General features: G+C 41.0%; 1 protein-coding gene across 1 annotated transcript in view; it reads right to left on the bottom strand.

The window, feature by feature from the left end:
* Positions 1-1,124: 1,124 nt before the first annotated feature.
* The window catches only part of LOC118334645 (receptor-type tyrosine-protein phosphatase F), a gene marked incomplete in the record, with an annotated part of 156,755 nt that continues 134,695 nt past the window's right edge, over positions 1,125-23,184 (bottom strand). The window contains 12 exon segments of the mRNA XM_035670647.1: positions 1,125-3,096; positions 3,663-3,798; positions 4,324-4,478; positions 5,567-5,692; positions 6,939-7,065; positions 10,306-10,484; positions 11,663-11,948; positions 12,817-12,971; positions 13,721-13,840; positions 18,513-18,688; positions 19,062-19,185; positions 22,852-22,949. Of these exon segments, the coding sequence (XP_035526540.1) occupies positions 3,028-3,096; positions 3,663-3,798; positions 4,324-4,478; positions 5,567-5,692; positions 6,939-7,065; positions 10,306-10,484; positions 11,663-11,948; positions 12,817-12,971; positions 13,721-13,840; positions 18,513-18,688; positions 19,062-19,185; positions 22,852-22,949 (1,751 nt within the window).

Genomic DNA, 23,184 nt, shown 5'->3' with positions numbered 1-23,184 from the left:
TAAATTGAGATGTCATTTTGCATCACATCACTGACAGCTGTAGTGTTGTATGACTGTAATTTGCATTGATGCATTGCTAGCATTGGCAGTATATATAAGATAGCTTTTTCACACTAAGAAATCCCTATAAAATACATAAATAAACTTTCTACTTTCCTGTACTTATATGCTATGAGCTCGGCTTGTCTATGGCAAAAGACCACCAAATTTTAGCAAAACACTGGCTAACTAGCTAGCTAATCTTAATCAATCTAAGCTAATTAGTTAAAATAAGATAAGATATACCTTTATTAATCCCCCGTAGGAGAAATTCAAGTTACACACAGCAGCATTGACTAGCTAGCATTTTGCTCACATTACCTATGTGTTTTTGCTCTGTAGCAAAAGGCTCGTTAACTAGCTTACTGGTAACAATTGATGTAAATTATTAAATTTAAATTAAATAAAAAAAATAGGATTCTATACTTATGTATTTATTTATTTTATCTTTAAATCATCTTAAAAATGTCCACATAGCATAGCATATCTAAGTACAGGAGAGCAGGAAGTTGACTGAGACTTGCTCAACTGTTATTGGTCAGACTGTGATGATTTAAGTGTTGTCTCCATGGCAACATAAGCAAACAACCCAGTCAAACCCTGGCCACTTCAAACCAGACAAAATACACAAATGCAGAAAATATCTGACATTAATGAAATCATTTAGTGAGCTATATCCATGAAAAAGAAAAACGTGTTCCAGCTGTTGTTGAAGACTGTGAGATATGGTAGAAATCCCTGGAAAAAGCTATTAAGTGGACTTTGAGTTAAGTGTTCATGTCAGACTCCATTGCTTACAGTAAGAAGCTGATTAATAAAATTGGTTTTAGGGGCCTTTCAAGAATATATGAGGTGGTGCATATATTTCAGAATACCTGGCTACACCCCTGTGCACACACACTTTCAGGTACCTGAACATGCAATACCATCATTGAAACAAGGTGCCATTTAGAAATGTCTTGAAATAAAGGACAGGTGAATGAGGTGATTATGAACTAAAACTACAACATTCCTGGCACTGGGAGATAAAGCAGACACAGTTTTAACAATTCACATTTTCCTAAACAGGATCAAGAAACGAAGCGCCACAAGCCAGGATTTGTACAAAAACCCAATTATTTAACTTTATTAACATCAATGTTTTTTCTTTTTCATCAACAGTTTCTTTTTAAATTCCAGTTCTTTATCAACAAATAGAAAACAGACTGTGTGTACAACAGATCGAACCCCTACAGCACTAAGCATTCACAAGGTAAAAATGAACATTTTTAGTTTTTCGCCAGCATTTTCAAGTCCCCCCTCCCTCCCACCGCCGCTGCCGCCTCCGCCACCACCACCACAACATTTAGGCCTCTCGGATCAGACATTCCCCTCCTGCGGCTTGTGTGGGAGGAGATGTGTGCTTGAGTGGTGCGATGGCCCGTGCTGAGTGAGGAGTCGTCCATATTGATGGGTGGGGTTGGGGTGGGGGGGTTTGTGCTGTTTTTTTCCTCATTCAGACGGACAACCAGCTGTCAAAGTTACTATGGTAGTACAGTAGATACAACGGTGTTTCCATTAATACACACTCTAGGACAGCAGGCTCTCTGCAGTCTCTAGGGTTGGTAGATCAGCAGAATTAATCCTTTTTAACAATATACCTTTGAAGCTGTGTATATATCTATGTGTAATTGTACATATATATAATCAATCATAATTATATATATATTTATAGTTCTATTTCTGTATAAAATAATATCAGGTTTCAGTCCAAAGGGCTGAGTCTCTTTCCCTCTGGTAGGAATGGTTGATTCTGTACAGGTGCCAGCGTTCATGGCTCTACTCCTCAGCCCATATGAACCACTTCCGCTCCTTTCGGTCTGTGTGGTTCAACTCCAGCGAACCGACCGGGCTAATGGGCAGTTAGGAGATGGGAGGGACTTGAAGAGCAACAATATTCAGAGATCGGGGAGTTTATTTTCTGTCAACTACCCTTTGGGTATAAAAGTCTGTTTTCCTCAGGTAAGTTCTCCGCTGTGGAGTATGAAGGCCTCAATGCCATAGGCTTCTGATGAAAGACAAAACCAAACAAAAAACGTAGAAATCATGTGCTTTCCATTCCTGTACACCTCTGATTTAGTCTCTTAGTTAGCTAATTCACTTTTTGTTTTATAACTAGCTACTATGTTTACAGAAGGACAAACTTTATCAAGTGTGTGCTCTGAAATCAATTTTCTCAAAGATTTGTTTTTTTTTTTTATCGAAAACGGCAAGTGAAAAGGCAATTTTTTGAGTTATTGAACTGAACAAGACCAAAAAACATGTTTATGACACATAATATGAATAAAACGAAAATGAAAAAAAAAAAATCTGACAGCAGCTCAGAGAACAGTGGTCCTCTTGTATTAGTATCTAGGAACGTGTTAAAAATACATGTCCCTTGTGCTAAAGTACCCTAAATAAAAATAAAAAATAAAAAAAAAGTACAGATTATGAAAATAATGCACGCCCCAGGCTGGGCAGTTTAAGACAGAAGAAATGTCTGATGTTAAAATGATTAATAAAAACAACAAATACACTAAACAATAACATGTGACATAATGAATCATAATATTGACAATAAAATTAACATAAAAACAGAGAGAATGCTCTCTTAGTGCTACCAGTAGCCTTTGACAATCAGGGAGGTTTGGCTTCGACAGAGCAGAGAGGCGATCTGCCGGTCTGCGCTGTCGCATCTGTACAAGAGTTGTCGCATTTGTCATAGTCATTGTAATGTTTCTGTTATTATCTTTAAAGCAAAATCTCATGTGGTTGGTTAGGTCGGCGTGGATCTCTGTGATTGGTTGAACCCGTTGCCGGGTCTGCAAGCGCTTCCCTTTCTCCTCCCCTACGGTAGCTGCGAGGGGTTGGATTTTTAAGGGGGTCAAGTGAGTGGATGGTGGCTGAGATGGGACACTTGGCACACTCCTGAGAGGTTTGACCAGGGAGGTTGCTCGGTGGGAGTGGTTATGTTGCATAGTGGTCAAAGCTCCCCAGGTACTCCAATGCTGCCCTGTAGCACAACTGGTACTGGTCCTGAAGAAGAAGAAGAAACCTCCATAAGAAAGTCTGCATGCATTTCTGGAATATCACATATATCTGTCATTTTATCATTCAATTCATTACACATGATGTCTATTGCATGTCTGTCTGCAGTTTTTTTCCTTATCTAAGGATAGAGGGAGTCGTATGCTGTACAGATTGTTCATATGAACCAATGTAATATAATGACTCTTCTGTATAACTATAGTTGTACTACTTAACAGTGTTTTTGTCTCTTAAAATGTTTAAGAACTCATTTAAATTCACACCATGACTGTCTTGTTTAATTTGCTTTTTAAGATGCTTTGCCTGTCTGTTTAACAATGCATTCATCAATTCTTAATTGGAGGAAAATATGACACTGAACCTCTGTGATAGCACCTGATAAGTTTGCTATGATACTTCCGAAGCACCTCTCAAAACTCTATTAAAGAAAAAAGTCACATGATGCTTCAGATAATATCTTTACACCGTAAAAATATACAATATTGACTTTGAAATCCCATCCTGTCACTGTGGGATATGTATGAACAATATCCCTGTCGGCACTCAGTTCTTACCTCGGTCTGCACCATGGCAGGCCGCTGGGTGCGAAGTGTCTTCACTGTCTGGAAGAGGTCGACTACTCCTTCGTACCTCATCCTCTCCAGCACGATGCTGAGGGTGATGAAGACTCCGGTCCTGCCCACCCCAGCACTGAGGAGCACACACGCACACACACGCACACACAGACACAGACACAGACACACACATACACACACACACACACACACACACACACACAAATCCGTATTACATCTCCTCTCAAGGGCTCATAAACTCTTATTGTACACTGGCAACTAAATTCAGTTTGCTCTGAATAAGAAAGTCAGACCAGAATGTGATTTCATGAGAAAATGTGACATGAATTATAATAACTATTTCTGTTACTTTTGTTCTTATAATGCACTGTATAAATAATAAGCATCCTAAATGACCATAGAATGTAATAAACAAGCACAAGTTGATCTTAAAAGTGTTAAAGGATCAAATTAAAATGCAGAAAATGCATCATCATTATCTCAGATTATATGCCATTTGAAACTGCAGAGAATTGAAAGAACTCTGTTTCTACATAATCAAAATTCAAACGGTAACATTTGCAGACATGTACGCAGCTCTGAAGTAGCAGCCTTCCTTTATGCCTGTAGTTTGTTAATCCGTGGAACTTTTCCTCCTTACCTGCAGTGTACAGTGATTGGTCCATCCTGTCCGAACTGTTCCTTGGTTTTGTGCACTTGTCCAATGAAATCAATAAAGCCTTCTCCAGTTTTTGGCACTCCTTGCTCGGGCCAGTCAGTGAACTGGAATTGGCGGATTGTTCTGGACTGGCCGTCCTGAGGGACAGCAAATTAGGAGTTTAAATACATTAGAGAGGTACAGGGCATTGATAAGTAGTAAGACTGACATGTAGGTGATCTATATTGTGTGTATAATTCAGCTGAGCTTTCAATTTACCTCTATAAGCACAGCTCTCTCTCTTTGCAGCCTTTACTCTAATATGCACTTAACAAATAAACACCACAGCATCGCTTCTCAGCCGAGGTCCACGAGTACCGTAACCCTGCCGGTTTTCACTGCAGCTTTTTCATCATCTAATTTACACCTGGGATATAATATAAATAAAGCTGACGACTTGGTAGGAGAGAAAACCAACGGTACTGTGGCACCGAAGGACCAGGACTGACAAAAACACAACTGCAAAATGAAGTCAAATTTGACATTTGACAAATACTGCGTTGACAGCATGTGTGAATCAAATGTTTTTTGTCCATATTAGGATCTTATTTCCACACCTGTTTTTGCACATACACATGCACATTTATAAATATATATATGTGTGTGTGTGTGTGTGTAAAAGAAGGAGTGGATATGGGATTAGAGTGTTGCTGTGCTGTGGGCCTTCTGATGACAGTAAAGTATATTTATAGCCCATTGAAACTACTGCATCACAGGGAGTTGCAGTACTGGCCCTCAGGGATTGGAGGCTATGCTTTTCATGTATTTTTACAGTGATCTCGAAACACAACACGCACATACACACACAACCGCAAACACACACACACAATCCATAGAGCAAGATACTGCTACTAAATCCGGGTAAACATGTTTGATGGTGCATTCACTTTATGTCAACCTGTCAGGAGAAATAACACGGGATGCGTTCTGATCATCTCTACCTTGAAATCACAGTCGGTATAATTCTTAACACTTAGCATGACTGTCAGCATTTATATGAAAACCTAAAATTAAGATGGATTTTGGTTGGATGGTTGTATTTGCGTAAAATGCCAATCAATCCTCCTCCCCCCTACCAAGACATACACACAAAGACACATTCAAGAACACACTAATACACACACACACACTTATACACACAAGGGCAAACCCACATATTTTCACACACAGAGTGAATCCAACATACCCTGGCATCTGTGACTTTGAACTCTCTGAGGATGTATTGGGGCATGTTGTACTCAGCCATTGGATCCACCACGAAGTACTGGTACCTGGCTGAACGCTCTGCTGGCCAGTACTGATGGCACTTCTCCTACAAAAGAACAGGGAGACAAAAAGCACATATATTTGAAGAAGCTTTTTCTAAACACACTCAGGAAGGAAAATACAATTTTACATAATGAATGCCTGATGTGCAAGTGCAGGATATTATTAGTACGGGTTTTTGTACATTATTAGTCATTTTGAGTCATGAGAAGGTCTTTGCTTACAAAAGAAAATTGAGAAGAGACTAATCTGTGTTTTGAAATATTGTCTGATTCATCTTAGGTGGAAAAATATTTACATAATTTGTTTGTGTGCTTAACTGCAGTGATGATGTGCATGAGGGCTTTTTTTTAATAAACTGTGATTATGGATGAGAGGCTGATAAAGCTATAAAATGCAGCTGAGTGCTGTCAGAATCACCTGCATAATCACAAAAAACAACTCAGTCAAAGATATTATGGATTTAATCAACTTGGTACCAAGATGAGGGGATAGTTTGGAGTTTTAGGAGATACGCTTATTTGCTTTCTTGCTGATAGTTGGATAAGATGATTGATACCACTCTCATATCTGTCTGTTAAATATAAAGCTGCAGCCAGCAACTGGTTAGCTTAGCTTAGAGGTAGAGGTTAGCGTAGATGCTGCTAGCATCAGTCGTTTCAGAACTGGAGAGCATTTCTTCATTGAAGAAAGAAAGAAGGCTTTTCTTGATGGAAAAGATGCTTCCCTTCTCCCGACTGGTTTTGCTAAAATTGATTCGTTATTATGATTGGTTCGCTCGTAATAAACAGTGATGGTTCTGTGTCAGGATAGTTTATGGTGACTTATGACACCAAAAATTCTCAAATCTTATTCAAGGGCACGGTTGATATTTTGAAACTAACTATAAACTTTGTTGAGCTCCAAACTTAAGTAGTCAGGGTGTTTAGAAGTCTTTTTAGCTCCCTTGTTACCATCACAGATCCCATTTCAGATCACATTTTTCATAGCGTGTGATGCAGCTAAGCGGTATGGGAATTATCAGTATGCTTGGAATGCTACCAATTATTGACAAATCTGACACGGTAGCATGCTAGTTTCAACCCAGATGCATTCCAGCCATGGTGATAAGGAAGTTAACTTTGAACGAAAGTTACTGTTGGAATGGTTGGAATGAATTAATATTTGAGCAGTGTGACGCAGTAGCTCAGCTGAACTGAACAGTTTATAAAGATTCTTATCATTCCCTGAAATGGTCCAATGACCTTACAGGTGCTGCATGTATTTATGTATAGAATGAGTTTGTGTATTACCCGTCCCATCTCTCGTAGCTTGGTGAGCATGACGACGATGGTGGAGTTGTGCTCCCACAGCATCCTCCAGAAGTCCTCGGTGGTCTCTGCCAGCGGGCCCTGTGTAGCCAGGTAGGCCTTCTGCTGTCTGAGGACATAACACCACACAGAGGAGGCAGAGATTAAACATAACACATAATAATTATAAAACTTTATGGTGCTTTTACAGCTGGTATTATAAAGCACATCACAAAGCAATAACCAGAAAAGGATGTAATGATAAAGGAGTGCTGTTGTTGTAGAGTGGTTCACAAAGGCTGTTAATCCAACCCAAACCCCCAAATTTAATAACAGCCAAGATATAAGACATGCAACAAAACTCATGTCTTATGAAGTGCTCAATTACATTCAGACACAAATGTATTCAAATAAAATTCAAGGGCTGGGGAAGAGCTTTCTGTATTACTCCACTTTTGTTCTATAAAAGCATCACATACCATTTGGTGGACATTTATATACGAGGCACCTACATGAGCATGACTTGTAGAAAAGGGAATCACCGTGCCGTTTAAAAGCACTCAGCTGCAAATTTTAAAGTATGTAAGGTCCTGTTGTCCTCGTACTCTGTCATAATTTCTCTACCCTTAGATAAATTCCGACACATTTAATGAAAATAGCAAATAATCCATGGCAACTATCATCATCACTGAGCTATTCAAGCCTGAATAGATCCTCTACTTCTTCCTCCTTCCTCTCTGTAACACAACAGAATGAGAGAGGGAGCACTTGATACGCTCACTAAACTAGAGATGAGCTCATCCACTGAGGTGCCAGAGCTGTGCTGGTGTCCTACGTGACTTTGCCCCCGCTGAGCAGTTCTTTTGTCAAACAGCAGGTGGCAGCAGCGCACCGATAACAGAGCTGAGGAATCACACAAAACACACGCACAACTGTGAACACACTCACATGTTTGCAGCACATGTAAGCTTGCATCCAGGTGTACCAATGTATGCGTGCAGTGGTTTTGCATGTATATTCAGACACACTACTACACACACTCAGTCACACACTGAGCCACGGCTGAACAACTAATGAAGGTGCTGCAGGCAAGGCACTAATGTGGAACCGGGAGATTAGAATATGCTCAGGGCCTCCACTCGCACAAATAAAGAAACAACAGATTGGCAGAGAGAGGAAAGGAGATGGCATACGAGGAGGGGAAGGCAACAGAGTGAGGAATCAAATTAAAAAAGATGAAAACAGGGGAAAAGAGAAATGCAAAGTAAAGAGAGGAGATGTACAAAGCATAGGGAGAAGATGTAGAGAGGAAAATGTGAGGAGATGAAAAGAATGAGCACTGCTCTCTCCAGCTGGTCATCTGAGTGCAAAGTAGGACTGACTGCTGGGGAGGAGAGAAGAGAAGAAAGAGGAAAAGAGAGGTGGAAAGGAAGAAAACGAGAACGTAGGAAAAGGGAATGTAAGAGCAGAAGGGGAAGAAAGGGAAGGGAAGCCAAGCAGGGGCTGAATGATAAATTTCAAATTGATAGGGTGGACCCCTCTAACCTCCGCATAAAACAGCCCCTAGCCAAAACAAAAGCAATCCTAACCATATAACACAATACTGACTTCTCTGCACACAGTGTCCTGATGAGCGTGCTGCCAAACAGCACAAAGCACTCCCCGCATCATCCCACATGACTGCAGTGCTTGAGGACATAGTGTTTCATTTCAACCTCATTACAATGCTGAAACTCCAGCCTGCATCGGAGCATAACCAGGGCTCGCGCCCCTGATAGCATAGTTGGAATCAATGGTTCGCCTCTCATTAGCTTAGCATATTATTGGCTTTTCTTGAAGGCGCTGGGGTGAAGGGCACTGGAGGCCCCTGTTTAGTTTTTATTTATGCCCAGGCTTTAAAAGCGGCTTAATCACACAGAGCCACTGGTGCACACAACAGGTCCCCACCCGGATATGTCTGTCTCTGCCATGATGTCTGGATGGAAAATTAAGATGGCGAGCGAGAGAAGAGGGTAGGAGGAGAGAGAGTGTGAGGAAAGAGGTGCGAAGGAGACAGATTAAGAAGGAGAAAACAGAGAGACAGACATAGAAAGGGGTAAAAATAAAGGAGGAAAGGAAAAGGAAAAAGAGAGAGAACATGGAGAAGAGGAAAAAAAAGGAGAGGGGTTTTCAAAACACACTTCATTACAATACTCTCTTGCTGCAATTACGCTATTTACACAGCAACAATGGAGGGTTGGCCTCTGTAGAGCAACTTCTCATTAACAACAAGACCAGAGAAAGAGGAGGGAGTTAGGGAGGTTGGGGTGGAGGTGTTTCTCTTTCACAGCCTGGTACGAAGCAGAACCCCATATGGACTGAATGGCATTTCAGGCCCGCTACATCCATCCCCTCACTTCGACTGCATATGAGTCAGTGCCGTCTGTCTCTGCCCGTACTTATATAGATATAAAACAGAGGACTGCCTTTTCATCTTCCTCCCTCTAGGAAGCAATTTGGACTCACAGAGCACACAAGGACATGCAGTAGCTTGGATATGAAAGAAGTAGTGGCTCAGCGAACGAGAGCCACATTGATAGAGCCGGGAGTAATTCTTGCAACTGGATACTGCCCACTGCGGACTCATCTTCAGTCGCCTCCCATACATTTTTATCTAGAGAACACCTTCTGTCTTTTTCACATCAGTACAACTGTACACCTGTCACATTCAGTGAAGTCAGGAAGGTATTACGACAGTGATGCAATTTTTGTTGTGCTGGCTCTGTGCTCCAGGACATTGAATATGAAATAAAACAATGGCTGACTCTCAGATTTAATTTAAGGATGTTTACAGCCACATCAGAGGAACCATGTCGGATAATAGCCCTATTTTAGGAGACAGAGAGTAATTGAACAAGTTAACATAAAGCTCAATTAAGTCAGTGCATTCATATTTGGTTACAAGTCCTGTTCAATCAATGTCTGCCTGAAGTCTATGACTCACCATCCTGCTGCATTAAATAGTCACTAGAGCACCAAATTTATATTAATCTGTCACTGAAAATAGTCCAACAAATGCTCTATTTACTCCTAACGTTTGCTAAAAATCTACAGTGCCTAGCTGTTCAGGACATTACTGAGCCTTTTTGAAAAAAATCACACTATATATTTGTGACCCTTTTCACATCTTCAGTAGGAATGAATGGAGCCAAAGGCTATATGGCATGGGCAGTGACTAATGCATTGTTGGTTTTGATCTTTTCATAGGATTTGTTGACAATGAGATAAATATAGAACAATGCAGCCTTGTCCTTTAAAGCTCATAGTCAGCACTTTAACCTCACAGCCATTGTATTCAGCTCAAATGTTCAAGCTGAAGTCCTTTGCTGACCTGTAGCCGTCAATGCAGCTGGCATTGATGTAGTCAGAGCCCTCGACGCCACGGATGGGCTGCAAGCAGACGCGGGTGGACTCGAAAGGCATGATGTTGACCAGGCGGTTCTTGAACTTGTTGCAGGGCAAGTTGGCGCTGATGAAGCGTGATGTGTGGGCTTTGGAGTTGGCCAGTCTCTGTTTAATGAGAGGTGAGAAGAAACCAGACAGGGAGAAAAAATTAGTGACCTGTGACCTGGAGTAAACAACAACAAACTTCTGAAACACTTCCTTGTCAGAAGTTTCTATTTAGACTTAAGGTTTCCTGTCAAGATATATAAAACGTTCTGCTGGTAGGTATAACTAAGAGCACTGGACTATCCTCCCATAGAGTCCCAGAGCTTGGAGGACTGTAGGCGTGACAAGCTCAGTGCTGGCAGTGGACAGAGCACAGATGGACAGCACAGGAGTGTGTATGGACAGTCATGGTACTCCAGGATAATTTATGTGTGTGTGTTGTGGCCAGACTGTGTGGGCACGGAGGCTGTGGCCCCCACATACGCCGCAATCATTCTCTCACTCTTTCATTCTCCGTCGTTGGCAGGAGTGTAGATGCTATTATCACTTCAAACAGAATGGATCATGGTCATAAGAGGGCTAATGGCAGAGCCGCGCTGGGAGGAAAGTGTGTAATAACATCACAGTCGATGGCTATTGACAGAAGGTGTGCGTGTGATTTCGAGTCACCTTGAACACCAGCTGTGTGTATGTGCGAGTGTCAGTCATTTTGTAATTCTCCACGTGTAGGTGTGTTGATGTGTTTGTGTTTCTGAGTGTATGTGTGTGTGCTCTGGTCCATTTGGAACATGTGATGCTACTGTAGCTGCTGGGATGCCTCCATACTAATGTCACAGAGACAAATTCCTGTGCATTGGCGTATTTGGTGAATTAATCATTTTAAACACGCTTAAACCTCTCTGTGATCACTCAGCACAATAGTGACACACTGGACAGAAGGTCAGAATTTGCAGCTGCAGTCTGATGCCCTTTTGACGACCTGCTTGTGCTTGTCGATCAGACTGGATTGAGAAACACATGTAGAAAGGTAACACAATTGTTCTAATTTTTGTTAATTATTAACAACAAAACTTCCTTCCTTCACTTCCTGTAGAGTGTTACAATGTCACCCCTGTGAATGATTCAGTGTAGTATAAATCAGGAAAAGCTGTTCTGAAAGGTCTTTTTTAAAGTTAAATGCTTCATTACATCCTGCAGGAGTCAACTACAGCACTAGTAAAAATTAAAAGTAAATTTATTACACTGAAAAAGTCATGAAATAAAGTAATAGTTGTCTAAAGTGTGTGCTTATCAGTCACCTTGAACTCCAACTCCATGGCAGTAACCGTCTCGCCAGGCGGGGGCTGGGTGAGTTTCTGGATGTGGGCATACAGGTTGCGTGCTGGCACCTCAGTGTTGCCGCAGGTGGCGGCCTCCAGCAGGGCTTCATGGATGAAGATGTACTGGTCCTCGGTCTGGACCATGTAGTTCCTCTGGGCACGCATGCACGTTACGTGGCCGTAGATGTCTACAGACTTCTCGTGCTTCATGCGCTCCAGCATGGCATCGATCACGATAAAGCAGCCAGTCCTGCCCACGCCCGCACTGATGGAGGAAGACAGAGGGAGAGGAGGGGGTAAATAACTTAATGTTTCACTATATACAACATATCATTTTCGTACATCTCTTTACACTGTATAACACTGCTGACAGTATAAACACATTGGTAAAAATCTATGGAGATGAAACTAGCGCTAAAGCACAAGGTTATCAGGGTTGAACTGGAAATCCAAAACTACTTAATCTCAACAGTGATTTAATATATCAATCAAAGGTATTAATCATACAAGGAACAAGTAAGTTCTGTATTACATGGTGTCAGCTTTCACATGAAAATGAAAGTTTAACTTCTCTAAGTTCTCTTTTGCTGTGTATACACTTACTGTACTATATGTGTGTATAAAATGCATGAATGTAGTCAAAAAAGGTGTGAAAAACAAAAATTGAGATGCGGCAAGGTAAGAACAGTGTTGTAATGTAAGTTTTCCAATTGTGTTCTGTATCTCTCAGTGCTTGAAAGCTGAGAACTGGACTTTTTGCCTTCTAGGTTAGTTGATTTACTCCCTCTAGCACAAGAGCTGGACCATAATGAAATTGTTGCTGCAGATTGTGTACAAAGTTTGTGATTGTAGAGGCATTCTGTGAGGCTTTTGGACTGGCAGGAACAAGGCCAACACAGAATTATTGAGACAAATTCATGGGAAGGCAAAAACAGGATTTCTCTGTTGCATGTGGTGTCCTTCATGGTGTATTGGCACTAATCTTTGATAAAATAACACACTACTTCCTCAACCACTCATTTCCATCAAACAAGCCATTTGTTTATTTAAAGAAAAATACATGTGAGGGTAAAAAAATTAGCAGTTCTTTTACTGTATACACATATAATGAGCTTGTTCCTGTCTACACCCACCTGCAGTGGACCACCATGGGCCCAGCATCTGGAGGATTACAGGCCTTTACCCGCCGTAGGAAGGCCAGAATAGGGGTGGGGTACTCTGGCACCCCGTGGTCTGGCCAGGCCATAAATTGGAACTGTCTCACCTCTCTCTTCTCACTGGAGCCATTCTGCAGGAGAGTCACAAGAAGTCAGTAAAGTAGAACTTAGTGGGATACCCTGACATAGTACTGTAATTGTCATGCTTGACAAAAATGTTTTGAACAGGTTAAGGTTAGACTGTGTTGATGAAAAGGAGCTCAAATGCTACAGTTAAAAGTTTGATTTAATTGTCAGAAATGTAGCTATTTTAAGCAAAGGTCTTGAATTGGCTCACTTTGACAGCAGCACATAATGTGCTCTACTTTATGGCTGTGATCATTCTGAAAGTGTAGGTGTAGATAATGTGTATAATTTTGGAATTGAACTTGGGCAGTTTCGCTGGAACGTTTTCTTGGCATTGTCACCATTCCTGATTGAAACGAAGTAACTGCTCCAGCTGGAGACTTGCATTTAATTAAGAATTATAATAATGTTTGAAATTATAAGTAATGGAAAAAAACTGGTAGAGGAGAAAGAAAGGACGAAACATCAGTCACATCATCTTGGCACTGAACTATATGAATCAAAGTGAAAAACTGAAATCTTTCATTGCCTTTTAGAGAACAAGAGACAAAACTTGGATGTTAAAAACCAATTACAGCAGTGAAAAAAAAGAGTCCAGTGGTAATAGCCTTTATCTGTATTCAGAAAAATAAGCAATTACATTTTAAAATGTGACACCAGTAATGACGAACTGCAATTACCTGCTGGGAACATGTCCTTCATGAGCATCTATTGCTATATGGTTAACTGCAAATGAAAAAAGCCAGTGCTGTACCTTGTAGAGGGCGAATGTACGAACGCTGTAAGTGGCCAACTCCACAGTGTCGAGCATGGTGACCTGGATCATCCCGTAGGTCTCTGTTCCTCGCGATGGCCAGTACTGGTCACACTTCACCTGGCAGAGGAAGAGAGAGGGCACACTGTCAGGAGTGAACTGCCTCTAACATCTACCACGAGGCTAGTGAGAGGCTTGTAGGATCACACTGATTAACAAGGAGGGAACATTAAAGAGGTCAGATCAAAGGCTTTGTCCACTGTCTAATTAAAACCTGAAGACTCAAGAGTCAGCTCCTGTACCTTCTAAAAAACGAACTGAGCATGAGCGTGTGCATCCATGTGTGTCTGCATTTGAAGCAGGCTTCAAAAGGGCATTAAAAAGCCCACTTTGTCTTTTACCAGCTTGTGATCATTTTCAATTAGCTAATTGTCAGGTGGTTCGCGACCCCTTGTAATGTATGCTTTTGGCGCATTTGTAATGATTGGGCAATGCACTGTGGAGGGAGATGTGTCTAAAAGCCCGTTCTCGCCTGTCGTGAGGGGACAGCAGGTCTGGCCACCTGGCTCCATATGTGCATAGAACAAACTTCACTGTGGACGAGACTAAAGTTCATCCAAACACTGACACTGAATGGCTCTGTGTGTCTATGAAAATGATAGACTGGCCTTTGCCACAATTTTCATTTTTCTTCCTCTCTTTGGCAAGACTCAATTGCCATTAGATTGGAACAAAAAAAGGACTTTTAATGAATTGTGAACAATACTCTTCTTTACTTAAACATTTACATGAACCTTTCCTCATCCAATTGATGAAAGTCACTACAGGCTGTCACTGGAGTTTGGCTCTGGTTTTCAAACAGCAATAATAAAGCGTCTGTTCTGGAAACGTTGGGCAAATATGTCCTAAACTACTTATGAATAATTTGGAGTCAAAAATAGGCCATGCATTTGCACAATCATGCCTCATTTGATTTTCATAACACCTAATTTAATAGTTGTTCACAAGGTCTGAGAGTTTCTAGAGGCGATGAGTCACATCATTATCTAAACACCCGGCAAAGCCCGCTGATTAGTCTTGCTTCTAGCTTCTAGGCTCAGTCGATTATCGGTGGATGTTTTCAAGAATAAAATCTGAATTTGTAGGGCAAGTTGACTCCCTAACAATTTTCTCCACCCACCTTTAACAAGAAGCTGAACCCATTTTCAAACAATCAAAGGCACTCTGAATAATAGCATGAGCTATTGTAAATGGTTAATGGCTACATTTATGTAGTGCTTTTAGTTTTTGCCGATCATTCACACACACGTCACTCACCGATGGCAGTAAGCTATCTGGAACGATTTGGGGTTTAGTGTCTTGCCTAAGAAAACGTTGACATGGAGAAAGGAAGAAATGGGGATTGAACTGACAACCCTGTGATCAGGGGTCAACCTGATTTCACCCCTTGAGCCACAGACGCCCCAACTGCAAAAATGTTTTAATGTGTTTGGGTCAAGTCAATTCAAGCTCAGCTTCCTTTTTATATACAGAAACTGAGCAAATGCCAACTTTGTTTTTGCGTCAGAGTTGCTGGGACTTGGACTTGCTGCTATTGATTTAGATAGCATGAGAGTAAGAGAAGTGGCGCAGCCAAGCTAATCATATTGATACTGCAGTACCGAGCTGACATTTCGAAGCACCTTGGCTGTCTGAGTGAGCTGGTACAAATCGACAAACAAAATGCGCTAAAATTCACCCCCTCACATTTCACCTCCCTTGGTGACAGCTCCTATTCAGTGGCAGAGGTAGACCTTGCAGGAGAAACTCAATTGAGTGATGAGGAACCACTCGCAGTACAAACATATGGATTAGCAGTCACCACTGTAATGAATATCTCTGTGCTTTCTGAGCTTGGGTGGCATATTTTCCCTTGCACACACACACAGACCACAGGTTTCACCGTCATCTGCTTCTGCTTTGAACCTTGCTTCTCACATGTCGTCACCTGGCCTTTTGCAGAGGACGCAGACCTCTTATCTAGACATACACACACACAAGTGAGTAATACCTCTGGTCTCATTTCAAGTCCTGACCTTTTAGGGTTTTACTAACTAGTAATGATAGTGCTAGAGGAAGCTGAAATTTGCCTGCTGCCGGATCTCATCATATTTGTCAAGCTCATGCTCTGTTTGGCATAAGACATCAGTCTGGCTGGGTGGTGGGAGGTTGACTCATTCACCATATGTGTATGTGCGAGAGAAAAAGACTAATAGAGGAAGTGTATTTATGTAAAGGGAGCAGAAAAAATGATAGAAATCCATGAAAATGTAGCAATACTGTGTCTATTCAGGAGTACAGCTAGTCGTATGCGATGTTTTGTCTTATTAAATGTCATATTAAATAATGTTGTTTTGGGGAGAGTGATGCAGAAGGAGTCTAGTCACTTCCATTCACTGTTAATTACCTCACATTGCATTGGAAAAAGTCATTTAGAAATTGTGACAGAAGTTTATATTACATACACACTGCAAACTGTCATTTAACTAAACATTTACTCTGTATAGCAGAGGCTGTAAATGTGATTTATATACCAGACTAATTGAACACCAAATGTGTTTTTTGAGCTGTTATCACATATATTTATATATAATATATACTATATATGGAAACCTAGTATAAATGTCAGCAATGCAGATAAAAACAACAAAAAAAACAGCTATTTGAAAAATAGCCAAAGCTGACTCCACCCTGTTTGTTGATGTTGTACTAGAGATTTCAAGGTACCCTGGCATACTGTAAGTGGTCAAAAAAGATGTTTCCACCCCCATTGGTGGAAAGCAGGTTTGGTTCACTACATCTCTCTCCATAGTGCTGGCAAACAAATTGATTCTCAAATGTGTGTAGGAGGTGGGGACAGGCCGAGAACCTGTTTCATATCTCTTTAAGTTCCTTATGTTGTGGTGTTTCCATTATTTTGTTGCTGTGTACGTGCTGTATGTGTAGCTCTGACTCTAAGATCAAAGCAGGAGAGCATGGTCATCTGTCACACAGGTTTGAAATGGCCACTCAGACACACTAAACATAGAAAAAGGTATTTGCGAGGATGTTTGTTTATCCTCGCTGAGATCGACTGAAGGTGTAATAAAAATAATCTTATCAAACATATCCACGCTGCAGATATTCTACCAGGCACAAATAAATGAGCTCTGTTCCAAAAAGACCTAGTGTGCTTACAATTTGCTTAAATGTCAATAGTTCATAATTAAAACAGATGATGCTATGTTTTGAAGGATGGTAAGTAATTTAAGTCTTTACTTTAAACGGTTGCTATTTACACTCACTTTAGATAGTGAATGATGACCTGAGCTTCAGGTAATGATCAACCCCCCAAAAAATCAATGTCTAGGATTTTGGAAATGAACTCTTTCATTTACAATCCCTTTCACTTTCAGTCCATAGTCTGGGGACTTTCTTTCATTAGGGCACCGTATGCACACAATAATAAAGCACCACACACTGGCAGGGCTCCACGCTGATTTGTTTCCTCCAAGGAATTCTTGAGAATGATTTTGTGATGGTAATTAAATAAACCCATCCTAATTTTGAATCTCAAGTTGCCCATGTGCTCTTTTTTTTGCTTTTATTAGCTTGAATGTATTTTTAGGAGCAGACGGGTGTTGCTGGGTGACAATCCTCTTAACTCCAACTTCAGAGTTTTCATTATAGTGCTGTGGCTTTTGAGAGCAAAATTCAGAAGGAGCAAACACAAATGAGACAGTCATGTCTATGAAACCTTGGCATGGTGTTAAAATATGTAGCAATCAAGTACTGAGCTCTCTGAGCAGTTTGAATAAAACAGAATCTGCATTATTCGGAAAGTTTAAATGTAACTACACTGAACATGTTCATAATTTAGCTTGAAGTTTTTCATATTTTCAGTAGAGGGTATGCACGTGTTGTCATTATATGCAAAGTTTCCACAGTTACTCCACCATAAGTGGCAAACAAACAACAGGAAGGAAAATGGGGAATGGTAAAAAGCACTGTGCAATTTTCCTTCACAAACAGATTTTGAAGGAATTCATGCAGAAGTTTTTAGAGATTGCTGAAGACTCAGGAGAAGAGAAGCAACATGAAGCGATACTGTCCACAGACAACCAAAATATCCTTTGAAGTCCTTGTGACTTTGATCAGGCTGACAAATCCTGCTTTAAAGTAGGACCAGGCATCTATATGCCTTCAGGCTTTGTTTGGTTTAATGTAACTTCCCTAGTGTTGAGCTCCATAAATATATACATATATATGTCAGGAAGCCCCTTTTCTGGCCTCATTTCAACACTAACTGTCTGATATGTTGTAGTACTATCGACTTCAATGACATTCAGTTTTACACGACAGTCATTTGTTTTCCTCCTGGTATCACAGCTTTTCCCATTCAGAGCAGCCATCAGTTATTGTTGGTTGTTTGGTAAGTAGGTAGTGGTAAAGGGTGTGGTACCACATCAAAAGTGACATCAATTCATAGGTTCTATTGTCCAATAATCTGCTGCATGCAAATGTGTTTTAATGACATTTTGCAACAGAAAAATATATTTCTGGCCTTTTTAGTTACTAGTTTATCATAATTTATTTATTTACAGTAAAGTAACTGAGTTCATATGTAGTTCATTATTGATACATTATATAATGTACATTATAAAATCTTTGAGTTTGCTCAATGAATCAGAAAGAATGAACTGTTAACAAATGACGTCAGTGATTGATTGCCTAATTTCTCAGTGTCAGTAAATGACACTGTGTCTCTCCTTACCCGTGACTTCTCCTCTAGTCTGGTCATCATGACGATGGTGGTGGATCTTTGCTCCCACACCATCCTCCAGAAGTCACTCAGTGTCTCTGGCAGTGGCCCTTGTGTGGCAATGTAGGCATTCTGCTTCCTGTAGCCGTCGATGTAATTGGCATTGATGTAGTCACTGCCTGGAACGGCTGTAACAACAAGAAGTAAGGATGAAACCTATTTATTACACTGAATGGTTTATTTGATCTAATAAGGTTGCTCAAGGTCTGAATCATTTTAATCAAAATGCATGATAAATTTACTGATTCTTCTTATTGTTGATATAGAGCACATTGACATACATGGTACAAAGACAATCTGTCACTTTCAATCACTCATGATGCATGCTACTTTCCGAGGTACGTGTGCTTTGTGGATAAAAGTGGAGATTTTCTAAAGCTGCAAATTCAGGAGCAATTGCAGGCACACAAAATGTCCTTGGTACTTGTGAAGGAGGTCTCAATCGATAGCAGCCTCAGTCAATGGCAATCTGAAGGGTTAAGTGGTTACATGAGCTCTTACCATCAACAGAGGTGAGCACCACTCTGGAGTGGTCATAAGCAATGACGTTTGCATAGCGATTCTTTGGCTTGTTGACTTCCATGTTGGAGTTCTCCCAGGTAAACTGCTGGCCTGGATCAATGGACTGTGTGAGAGGGCAGGAAGAAAAACAGACAGAAGGATGGAGAGAGACAGATTATGAGCGAGTGGACAGAGAGACACAGACATAAAGGAAAGGAAAGAAAATAGAAGCACAAAAAGAGGCTCTTGAGTGTTACATGGATAAAATGGAACAAGACAGGAGGGTAAGGGAATAGGGTAAAATTACCTCACTGTCCGCTGTCACCCATTCAACTGAAGTATACTATGGACAACAAAGCCTTTAAATGGAACATATACCAACATCGTGTCTTTTGAAAAGCCACAGCAGAGCGCTACAGGTAAGTGGTTTTTTACTGTGGAGGAGATTGTCCTCAAGCTATCATACTGCTGGCTACACTGCAACTACTGTTTGTGCATTAAGAGGTTGGTTATTTGCATGATGCCTAAATGCTAATGAAGAAGAGATACAAAGGCACTTGTTTTGGTCATTTAAATTGCCATTTAAAAGGCCATCATCCATAGATTGAGCTAAGATAGCCGAAGTATTCCACCAATTTCTAAACCAAACAGGATGAGAATCTTCATTTTAGCTGGGAAATTAGTTTCTTTCTGAAGCTTGCAGGCAGCAACAAACACACCCTTTCGGATGGTCCTATTAAATTACCTAATTCTGAGAAGTGCCATGCATGACTTCTTGCGGTAACCATGATTCCTCTCATCCTGTCTTTCTTTTCTCAACTTCTATTTCTGTTGCCTTTTCCTATCCTGTATTTTTGTGTCACCCTCTCCCTCTCAGCCCCTCAGTTTCTAACCCTTTCCATCTTACGTCATTTGTCTCTCAGGCTAAGACGACAGTAGACTGCATACATATTGATCTGCGGAGATATGTGACTGCCTCCCATCCCTTGGCTCGATAATGTCACAGAGTCTCTTGTTATTCTGTATCGATCCCCCTCAGCGCACACCGGAACCATGTCCACTAATTCCCCAGACCTTTCGCCTCGCAAATCCAGCAAGAGTCAAAATGACACCTTGAAATTCTTTCACTTACTTAACGTGGTTCTGGCACTAATTTAATTATTAGAGGTTATTTCATGCCAAATCTTGACAGCTCAAACATAATAATAATTATTATTGGAAAATAAAGGGTGCAAGGTGAGGTCCAGAGAGACTGAAGATTAGGATTCTGGGCCATTGAGTTAAGCTATAGCAAATTAGCTTTCAGCTTTCTAGCTCTCACTATGTTTTCCTATGGAATAAAGTGGCCCCTACATAGGTAGAAATATGACATAAAAGCTAAGTTTATTTCCAGAGAAAGCCATTTACATGCTATTTGTTCTTGAACAAATATGAAAAATGTGGAGTGCTCATATGCAAAAACCCCTTCACTACAGCTACAGCCAAAATTGCTCAGCACTGAGAGCCATGTGAGTATAGGCCTATTGCTGCTGATGAGCTCAGCACTGCCAATTTCGCTGTCCGTGCCCGCCACTACGAAGAGAAAGATTTCATTTGCAGTCAAAACATGTCATATCCATTTGAGAGCTCAGTGAACACAGCGGGCACACCAGACTGATGACAACTAGAAAACAAGTTAGGTAGAAAGAGGTGAGAAGCAAACGCCCAAGATATTCTCGCTGACACACTGGAAATTCTTTCAAATGAACCTAATGATGCTATGACGACTGCAGCGTGATATTGCTTCCTGCGTTAAAAGAGTTGTCAGGGGGAGCTGCAGCATGCCTGATTGACAAATTCTGCTCATTACCCGAGTGCTCATTGCTCAGTGTGATGCGGACTGGCGTTGGTGGTAAAGGAAGTGTCAGGCTGCCTAAAACATCAGGGAGAGGAAGTAGTGAAGCCTCTACAAATTTCGTGCCTTGGGGTAATGCGCGACGGGAGCAGCCGGCGAACGTGACTGTGACAAAGCGCCATGAGCTCTGCCACAGTGTCTTGCCTGGCAGAGAGAGGGGCGGCCATCTGCCGGGCCATGGAGGGGGTCTTCCCTGGCTTAGAATGGTGTGGGGAGGGAATGGGGCCGGGCTGGTTGCCTGCAGTTGTACAAGCCACTTCTCTGGCTTGATTCGTTTATACTAACTCAACAGGCCGGGAGGGCGATGTGTTGGAGGGGCCCGGAGCAACACAAAAAAGCACTTAATTGAGTGCAGATTTTTACTGAGGTCTAATTATCTCCCCAGTTAGCTGTTAATTTCACGCTGAACCAAATAAAAAATAGACTAGAATTATATACTACGTTATAAAATGTGAGACTTTGCATCCAAACAATTAATGTATATTTTCTCATGGCTCTTCCTTACAGATTTTATACAAGACTATGCTTTCTATGCTGTATGTTTAAGTCATCCCTCATGTATATAAAGGTGTGAACCAAACATTACAACACTCTCAGTGGGGTGGCTGGTAGCTCACTTGGTAAAGTATGCGCCCCATGTACTAAGACTGAGTCTTTACCACAGCAACCTGGGTTCAATTTCAACCTGTAGCCCTTTGCTTCATGTCCTGATTCCCTGTCTCTCTACAGCTATTACTATCAAATGAAAGCAATAATCCCCATCCCCCCGGCCAAAAAAATCTTGCAATGCAGCTCAGATGTACCACAAACTACATCCTCCATAATGACCATAAAGTTGAATCAAAACCACTCTTACAGTTTCGACACTTAACACTACTGTGCTTAGTTTCACCTGGAAGGACTACAATTAAGAATAAAATCATGTATAAAATCTGAATGAATAAGGGTTTAATCTTATAAGACACAATCCAAAAAATGTATATTAATGTAAGCACCATGCCCAGTTCTAAATGTTTTTTTTTGTACAACTGGCTAGATAATAGAATGGTAATGTAAGGCTATGAAATAGATGTTATTTTTACAGTAAAAACTGGACAGGGCAGATAACAGAACAGTTATAAAATGTTGACTAAAGTTTGGGCTTGTGGTGATGCTCGGGGAAAGGTCATGAGGTCACCAAAATACATTTGTTGTTTCACTCAGCGAGAAATTGCACAGCAAATTTCAGGCTATAGCAACATATACTGGTCGCAGGCAAACAGAGAGAGGCAATGTGAAGGTAAAAAAAAAAAAAGACAAAAAAAGATCTGCAATCATTCTAACAGCCTTGTTGGATCCATCATTTTGAGGAATAGAACTGATTCGACGAAACAGATAACACAATCAGAACAAATAAATAAAAGACAGCTCTTGTTTTTTCTGTATTCAAGGATGCCTCTCCTCTTCATCTGGTCTCACTTCGTCCCCAAACCAACTATGTGCCACTTTAAATGCAAATTCGCCCCCTCCCCCCCTTTTTTTTTTAGTAAGAACACTGACAAGAGATAATCCCTCACTGAGTTGCATCGGAGAGACTGCCTGCAAAATAACATTCTTAGGGGAAACATCAAGACGCACACAGATTGCTTAAGCAACTCGCCACCTGCTAGTTTTACGAAAAAGCATCTCGCAGTATTTAATGTAAGTGTTGGTTTCCTGGTGGGATTGGTAATAGAGTTGTAAAAATGACTGAAAAATGTCTGTGAAAGAAGTCTTCCATAATCCATTAGGATACATGCATATGGGATCAAAAAGGCATAAACACAAAACTTCCTCCCAGACACAATAACAAAGAAAAACATTTATATGCTTGAAAGAGAGGGATGCACTGATACAACATTAGTGCACAGCTCTTACCTCATACTCCTGGGAAAAGCGTAGGCCGTCGTTGGCCTTCAGTCGCTCTATGTGGTCAGCCAGGTCAACGACAGGAATGGGCGGGTGCTCCCTCATTCCTGGGAGAGGAACAGGAGGAAGAGGAAGAGGGGAGAAAACAAAGAAAAGAGTGAGATCTGGCTGTTCCTACATCAAACATGCACAACGACTTACACAAACACTGGTTGGACCACAGGGTGAGTGAAGCTGCCAGTGGGACCATGAGGTGGCTGTGTAACGGTGAGGAGAGTGCACTTTGTTCAACAATGCATGAAGAGAAGGAGAGAAGAAAGAAGAGAGAGGAGAGAGAGAGAG

This window comes from Morone saxatilis, unplaced genomic scaffold (assembly GCF_004916995.1).
Source record: "Morone saxatilis isolate NCDOM2014 unplaced genomic scaffold, NCSU_SB_2.0 Contig23, whole genome shotgun sequence".
NCBI classification, from domain to species: Eukaryota; Metazoa; Chordata; class Actinopteri; family Moronidae; genus Morone; species Morone saxatilis.
Note: the sequence above shows the minus strand (reverse complement) of the source record. Positions and strands in the feature narration are given on the sequence as shown.